The 8,657-nt window shown below is 36.6% G+C and overlaps 2 protein-coding genes across 2 annotated transcripts; both read right to left on the bottom strand.

Moving 5' to 3' along the window:
* Positions 1 to 272: 272 nt before the first annotated feature.
* Positions 273 to 974, bottom strand: LOC149185901 (uncharacterized). The gene has a single exon (XM_089412517.1). It carries the CDS (start codon positions 772 to 774, stop codon positions 571 to 573), a length of 204 nt encoding a protein of 67 aa, XP_089268643.1. The 5' UTR covers positions 775 to 974; the 3' UTR covers positions 273 to 570.
* Positions 975 to 7,292: 6,318 nt separating this feature from the next.
* Positions 7,293 to 8,135, bottom strand: LOC149185900 (uncharacterized). Its single transcript, XM_089409168.1, has one exon. The coding sequence runs from the start codon at positions 8,133 to 8,135 to the stop codon at positions 7,293 to 7,295; it is 843 nt and encodes a 280-aa protein (XP_089265294.1).
* Positions 8,136 to 8,657: the final 522 nt, after the last annotated feature.

Raw genomic sequence — 8,657 nt, 5'->3', positions numbered from 1 at the left:
AAAAAGCCCTCATTATGTTGGAGATATTTAGTACATCAAAATTAACACGGCTATGGATGGATTATCCCTAATCTTTTATCATTAAGCAACCCTGTAAATAAAAGGCTATGGATTATCCCTAATCTATTATCATTAGGCAACCCTGTAAATAAAAGATATAGCAGGTTTGCACACATCCATATTATAATAGTCTCCACGATGATCCCGCTCAAAGAGATTCATTAATAACCCTAAGACAGCAAACCCTAACTCTGGATGATGTCGCCACCGTATAAATATTTGAAATCCAATCATGCCTGCAAGAATCTTATTAACTCATTCAAAGAATATACAAGAACTGTTAAAAGATCCTTTATTTCCTAAATGGCTAAACAATGAAGCAAGAAAAATTACAAAATGCTCTTTCGTCCAGAAGAGTATAGCATCCACAGAACCCACACCTATAATGTCATATACATAAAGAATAACCTGAAACAAACCCCTAACCTATAACGGCGTATACATAAAGAATATGTTACATATCCGAAAATATATGTATAAGAACCAAATAGTAGCTGCCTGCAATAGATCTCAGTAAAATCGACAGGCCAGGAAGGGGATGAAGGCGGCGACGAGAGTGGCAAATAGAGAGGGGAGGAAGGGCAATGAAGCAGCGCCTGCCTCCATTGTTGGACTCGGTGCTGCTGCCTTCACCTCTGCGGCTTCTGCTGCGCTTACCATTATCATCAGAACGACCAAGAAAGCTGCAGATGTGTAGTTGCCTAAGCCTGCCATTGTTGCTCACACACCAGAAATCTGCCGCTGCTAGGATATAGCAGCAAAAAGGCCAAACCCTATCCCCAACCGCACTGGAACAAATGCAAATCTGTGACAATCACCCCCAAACCTGAGGCCGCAAAGTTTCTTTGCCGAGACTCAAACTTTAATCAGAATGGGCCAAGAAATGTAACTCCAAGAATTTGCTCAGAAGGCCACAGAATCACGCATATATATCTTGCTCTGGGAATCGCACAGCCAATAGGAAATGTACACATGTCACAAGAAAAATAATAAACTACCTCTCCAAGTTGTCCGCGCCTTGGAACCAACTGGCAATTTATGCGTATCGTACAAAAAGTAATATAAAATATTTCTTCCAACTATGATTGATAGAGATGAAAGGAACGGAACGACTGAATCGCGGATGGCGACATCTGACGGACAGCGAGGCCGCCAGGCTGCCTGTGATCGCTGGCAATGTGCGGCCAATGTCACTAGTCCAGCTGAGGTATGGACATGTGCTTTGCAAGTGCTCTGACAACGGGCCTGGCAAACAACGGCTAAATTTACAGTTACATTTTTTTAACTATTTTACTTTTGTGAACTAATAAATTTAATAATTTAATTTCCAAGTTTAAAAAAGTTTAATGTTTGCAAAAAATTTAGATATTATAATTTTATTATATTTTCCTTTAATTAAGTTTTGCCCATACACAGTCTCATCATAATAACTTTTAAAGATATTACATATCTTAATTATTTCGAAAAAAATTGAATCAACCATTTTACAAAATACCTTAACAATCTTTTTAAACTATTTAATATACTATATTAAATTTAATATTTTTAAAATATTTTGGGATAGAATTTGTTAACTTTGTGATATTGAGAAGGTTTAAAATAAAAAGCTATTTTTAAGATGGTTTAACTTTTATTTACATAAGTTTTCATTTTCTAAATATCTGCCACATTATTAACTTACATAATTTATTAAGTTAATAAAACTATAATAATCTAGAAAATCTTATTTTCCTAATCCAATAAATCACATTAGTCTTAGTGACATTAATCATCATTATTATTATTATTATTTTAATATTTAAAATTAACAAGCAAAAAAATATTTTTGTTTTTGTTATTTGAAATACATTTTAAATGGATAAATAAATTTAACATCCCTACACCACTTTAATTTTATAGATTAAATAGTTTAAACTCAAATTTTAAAAATATTTACCAAATATCATTAAAAAACCATAAATTCCACTAAAATTTATAAAAAACGATAAATCCTACTAAATCCCACTAAAATTTAAATTTATTGTTCATTAAATACAAAAGATTAATGCCCTTGATTTTCAATAACCATCGAGATAAAAATAATTTTAAAACAAAGTAATATTGAAAATGTAAATGCCACCACGTCGGTGCCGCTCTTGAATGTTGCAATGTCGATGTAATAAAATAAAAGATAGTTGAATGTTGCAATGTCGATGTAATAAAATAAAAGATAGTAGATGTTCTTGTTAATAGCTATGTTGAAGATTACATTAGTGAATTTTAAAATATTTCAATTCTCATACTAAATTGTAAATTTTAATAATAAAATATGTTATAATAATTTGTAAATTTGAATAATAAAATATATTATAATAATTTATAATGCGTTTAATTAATGGAGTTTCAATGATATTTGAAATGAAAATATTTTAAAAATAAATAATATTGAAAATGTAAATGTCACCACCCCTGTTGATAGTATAATAAATGTAAAACAAAATATATGTTTTTGTTATTCTTTGTGGCAACATGGTAATAATGTATTCAAAATGAATTGATGTTGACATTAAATTTAAATTTACTAAAAAATTAAGCTACATTATCTAATATTTACTTTATAAATTAATTTAGTTTATTTTTAAAATAATTTAATTTTTTCTTTTTTCTACATTCTGATTAGTAATCAATTTAGGTCTTATTGTATAATAATGCTAGTATACCAACAATTATCACTTCATAAATGGATGTTGCTACAAATTATTTTGGAGAATTTTAAGATTTGATTCTCAACCTTTTCCTAAAATACTTCAATAAAACGTCTTACTTTGAAACTAAGTACCATGAACAATTACATTCGCATCAAATTACATTCAGTAAAATGTTATATTCCGTTAAACATTACATGTGGATACTGCAACTAATGTAGTTTTTAGTTTCTATATACTTAAATTGATGGTACTTCATCAATTAATTACCCAAGTATTTTATATTTTTATTTCTATGTTGTAACTAGTACAATTTTATATATTATTCTGCGTAAATATATTTATTGATATGATCGTGATATAATATATTAATTAATTACCCAAGTATTTTATATTTTTATTTCTCTGTTGTAACTAGTATTAATTTATATATTATTCTGCGTAAATATTTTATTGATATGATCGTGATATATATATATATATATATATATATGTATGTATGTATGTATGTATGTATGTATGTATGTATGTATGTATATTTCTTTTTTCACGAAATCGGGTGTTGTATGTATTCAAAAAAAGAAAGGGAGACTAAGCTCCAGCAATACAAGAGAAGAGCTCATAGGATGAGCTTGCAGCTATATTACATTGAAGGATTCCGCTGAAATGCTTTCATAATCAACTTGAAGGACTCTAACACAAGTGTAAATTCGGACAAACTGAAATAGTAGCAAATTGTCTTTACAAAACATCTAATCTATGCTTATGTGACTGATTTGTCGAGCAGTGGAGTTCTCCGGGTGGCTGTCAACTTTTGCGATCTTTATGCTAGAGGAACTGGTACTTGGGGCATTGATCTTGTCCATCATATACTTGAGAATATCAACAGAATCCTAAATGTGCGCACAAGTGTTTTTAAGAGTGTTGAATTACTCCTGCAGAGAGGAGATGCGATGAAGGAAGAGGCTGATATCGGCTTCATATTTTGCTAAGATGATCCTGGAAGCAGCCTCGATTTTCTCATCCAAGAGACACTGGTGAGCTCTAACTTGCTCAAGTTCTGCTTGTAGGTCACAGCAATGGAGACAATCTTCACTGTGATCCATCCAAAGAACTTCAAATTGGACTTGAAGCGACACTGAATGAAGGCTCCCACAAGCTGTATCAACGATAATGATAACCAATATGTTAATCAGAGTGGCATGGGAAAGAGTAGAAGGGGGTCTTAGAAATTTGAAGACAGAACTGAGGGGAATTCCAAATTTTAAGACAGAGACTAAAGCTGAGCGATAGGAAGCATAGAAAGACAAAGGAGGATTGCGCTGAGGCAAGTTGGAGATGTTTGTCAATACAGAAAGGGAGTATCGGGCGGGAAGGAGCCTGATTGATGGAGCGATCACAAATTTAGAAATAAAAAACCAACTGCTAACCAAGGGAGCGAGAGCAGAGGGATAAACAAACGAGAAGAGGGGAGCTTGCAGATGAGAGGGAAGCTTCCCATGGTAAATATCAGGCGGGCAGAGACCCAAAGCGTGTCGGATCACATGAAAGGATCTAGGGCGTTCACGAAATCCAAAGGGGAAGCATAATTTAGGAGATACAACAAGATCTGCAATGAGATATGAGGGTATTATCAGTTGATTGCAACAGAGGGCTTCAGGATTACAGAAGATTTGACATAAACAGTTTAAAGTAATCATGAAAATCAAGGGAGGAATTGAAATGAATCTTCATTGTTACAGAGCAAGCTTCCTTTGGGCCGAGAGCAAGCATGGCTGGCCCGTTTGTCAGCCTCTCGATTGATGGATCGAAGGATGTGATAGAATTGGAATTCCTGATCATGGTTAATCAAGACTTTGCATATGTTGATGATTTGTTGCAAGAAAATATTGGAAGCTTTCTGCTTTCTGTTCATTAAATTAATAATGATAGCAGAGTCACCGAAGATGAGAGCTTTTTTTATTCCCTGTGTTTGTAACTGAAGTATGCCTTGGAAGAGGGCCAGAGCCTCAGCTCTGTTGTTTGAGAGGATCCCCAAACCCCATTCAAATGAGACTAAGGGCTCACCAAATGGATTGAAGATAATGCCCCCTACTCCCGCATCTCCTGGATTAGATTTAGAGGCACCGTAAAAAAACAAGGAGTGGATGTTACTTGAGCGAAGCCAGTTGTTGAAGTCGATCTGCTTTAATCGAATTTTCCATCTGAAATTGTTAGCCTTGCCCAGATTGCTACAGGAATTCACTGTTAGGGGAATACTTATCTTTTCTATTAGATTTCTAATGAAGTCTTTTTCCTCGGCCCATAGGCTAGATATGTCAATTTTTTTTGTGAGCTTAGAAGCAAAAGTTTTATCTACCAGACTTTTTTCCTTCATACAGAGATGCCTGATAGAAGTCTCTTTATCTCTAAATATCATGTTGTTCCGAGCGATCCATATCCTCCATAAGATAGCAAGAGGGAGGGCATCCCACACTCTCTTAGCAGGATTATGTTTCATGGATTGCCAGGGGTAATTTTTTTTCCAGTTGTTTAGAGCTTCTCCAATAGATTGCTGAGAATTCCAGATGAGGGGCGTGGAAGGATTGATGCTACTCCAAAAAGAGACTGCGAAAGGGCATGAGATAAAAAGGTGTTGTATAGGCTCCTCTGCATCTTGGCAATTAGGACATCTGGAAGGTCCAGCAATGCCTCTTTTTTTAAGGTTCTCTGCAGTGAGAGTTTTTTCTTTCAAAAGTGTCCACATGAAGAATTTAACTTTAGGAATTGCTTCTGCTTTCCATACAGTTTTCCAGTGTATCCATGTTGGCGCTGGGTGTTCCTTGCTGTTCAAATAATCATACCCTGCTTGTATTGTGTAGCTGGTGCCTGTGGGGTCCCATCTGAAATCGTCCTTGTCATTTTCAAAGGTGGGAGCAATGCTGTGCAGATGTTTACAGAAGTTATCAAAGTTGCCTTTGAGTCGTTGAGGGATGGGAGGAAAATTCCATTGCATCCAAGCATGGGATAATGCATCCCATTGAGAAATTTGGTTTAAGTTACATATCCCTTTACTTTGGAGGAAGAGTGTTATTGAATCCATACCTGGGAGGCTGTTGATTGGCGGATTTCACATGATTTTATCAGTGCCGATGTTGACTTCCTTACGTCCTTTAGACACCTTAGAAACGTTTTTCACCATGAAGGTGATGGCTTTTTTACATAGCTTCCAAATCTTTGTGCAGTTTTTGTTGGGGATCTCAACTTCAAGAAGATGCTGCCTTGGTTGGCTGAGGTATTTTGCCTCCAGGATTTTTTTCCACCAGGCTGTTTGGTTTTCAATGAGTCTCCATATCAACTTTCCTCCAAAAGCTATATTCATGAGGGTTGGGGATCTAATGCCAAGGCCTCCTTTCTCCTAGTTTTGTATGACTTGTTTCCATCCAACCAAGTTGAATTTTTTCTTCTCATTTTTCCCTCCCTGCCAAAGGAAGAATCTGAGGACACTGTCCATTTTACGGTGGAAAGAAGCTGGAGCTTGGGCCAGGGAAAATTGATAAAGGGGGAGGGAGGAAAGGCCCGATTTGAGAAGCACCAGCCATCCAGCTGGATTGAGCCAAGAGGTTCCCCATCTCTGGACTTTTCTTTTCATTTTGTCTAAGGTTAATTCCCAGACATCTGCCCTTGCATTCCCAATACTCACCGGCATTCCTAGGTAGTTGAAATAGTCCCAATTTAACTTGCAAGGAACACAAAATATAGTGGCAATGCTTTGAATCGTTTGAGCTGAGGCATTCCATCCATAAATGCAGCTTTTGAGATGGTTAATCTGGCCCCCTGAATATCTCATGAATTGATCTAGCAAAGATTTGAATCTTCGAGCTATGATCGTAGTCGCCCCTCCCAGCAGCAGAGTGTCATCAGCAAATTGAGAATGGTTGATGTTTTTCACTCCATCTTCAAATTTAATACCAGTGATGAGACCTGCCTGCCTCTTATGGTCAAGCGCACAGCTGAAAGACTCTGCCATTAAGAGGAAAATGTAAGGGGATAAGGGGCAGCCTTGTCTTAAACCCCTTGAGGATCGGAAAGAAGGTCCAGGTCTACCATTGATAAGAGGAGCAATCCAAGGTCCAGAGATACAAGCTCTTATAATATCAAAGTAAGGAGGGAGAAAAACGATTTTCTGAAGTACATCAAAAAGAAAGGAATGCCTTACCGTGTCAAAGGCATTTTCCAAGTCCAATTTCATAATGAAGCCCTTTTCATTCCTGGAATGGCTAGAATGAATGGCTTCCTAAACCAAGAGAATGGAGTCGGAGATTTGCCTATTAGCCATAAAGCCTCCTTGGTTTTCTGAAATCAACATCGGCAGAAGAGTTTTGAGACGGGAGGCAAGCATTTTTGTGAAGATTTTATAGGAGGAGTTGCATAAAGATATTGGCCTGAATCGGGAGAAGTTAGAAGGGTGGTTCTCCTTTGGGATGAGGGCCAGGTGTGTTGAATTTGTGTAGCCTCCTATTTTGCCTTTCCTCTGAATCCATTTGAAGTATTTTATGAGATCCTTTTTTATCGATTCCCAATGTTCTCTATAAAAACATATTGGGAAGCCGTCCGGTCCCGATGCCTTTTTGGGCTGAAGCGCCAAATTGCTTCCTTAATTTCTTCCTCTTTTATCTCTTCTGTCAACCTTTTATTTAAGTCTGTTGTGATCTTTGTTGGCAAATGCTGCAAGAGGTCAGCGTAGGGTTCTTCCTCCCCTGTTTCAGTTAGGAGCTCCTTGAAATGGTCTGAGGCAACACTTTTAATGGCTGTTTGATCAGTGTGTTGGGTCCCTGCATTGTCTATGATGGCTGTTATGTTGTTTTTAATTTTCCGAACAGTGGCTTGCTTATGAAAGAAATAGGTATTCTTATCTCCGCTTTTCAGCCAAGTCTGCCTAGATTTTATACGCCATTTTTCTTCCTCCTCTCTTTTGATGCTGCATAACTGATTATAAAGCTTTTCTTCTTGAATCTTTTCAACCTGATGATACTCTTGATTTTCTATTGTAGAATGGAAATCTTCAATTTTGGCTTTCACCTCTCTTTTTTTTTTCTCTGGTTCATCATACTGTGTTTTGGCCCAATTTTTTAGCGCTCTTTTCACATTTTTTAATTTGCTTTCCCATATAAATCCTGGAGATCCTTCAATGTGTTGATGCCAGGTTCGCTGTATCAGACTTTTGGCTTCTGGATAATCGCTCCAAATGTGATTGTACTTAAAGGGAAGAGGCCCAAGAGGGCAGTGCGAATCAATAGTTAAAATAATGGGATAGTGATCTGAGACAGCGAAGGGCAGAGTGGTGACATTGACAGCTGAATAAGAGGAAAGAAAGGAGATATTAACCAAAAACCGATCCAGTCTCTCCATAATGTTGCTACTACCCAATCTGCGATTATTCCAGGTGTATTTTCAGTTTTTTGGTATGATGTCAATCAGATCACCGTGTTGCATTATTGTTTCCAGCTGATTTCTAAATGGATCTGGAGTGAAGCTGCCCCCACATTTTTCATTGGCATGTAATATCAAATTTAAATCGCCCCCTAAGATAATATTGCTACTGTCTTCTTCTGTTATGTTCTTGCTGAGGGAATCCCAGTAGACTTCTTTGTCCCTGTAATGATTGGGGGCGTAGATGTTGTAAATTACAATCTGCTGATTACTCTTATTGTTCCTCAACATTGTCTTTATCCAATGCTATTCTATTACTTCAGCTTCCCTGGTCCACTCTTCCTGACTCCAAATAGTAGTAATCCCGCCTGAGGCACCTCTGGATTCACATGTGCATCCTTTATAACGCTTATGATGGACAATGATCTTATCAATTTCTGACTTTCTTTGTTTTGTTTCCTGCAATAAGATAATGGATGGTTGCTCTTGATTTATAAGATC

Source organism: Pinus tabuliformis, chromosome 3_1, assembly GCF_031772625.1.
Source record: "Pinus tabuliformis cultivar Carrire ecotype Pingquan chromosome 3_1, CPIR1, whole genome shotgun sequence".
Classification (NCBI taxonomy): Eukaryota; Viridiplantae; Streptophyta; class Pinopsida; order Pinales; family Pinaceae; genus Pinus; species Pinus tabuliformis.
This window is presented reverse-complemented; position numbering and strand designations above follow the sequence as displayed.

Bases quoted from the DNA above. Each gene is read 5' to 3' on its own strand.
- LOC149185901 (XM_089412517.1), bottom strand. From the start codon at position 774: ATGGCAGGCTTAGGCAACTACACATCTGCAGCTTTCTTGGTCGTTCTG.
- LOC149185900 (XM_089409168.1), bottom strand. From the start codon at position 8,135: ATGGAGAGACTGGATCGGTTTTTGGTTAATATCTCCTTTCTTTCCTCT.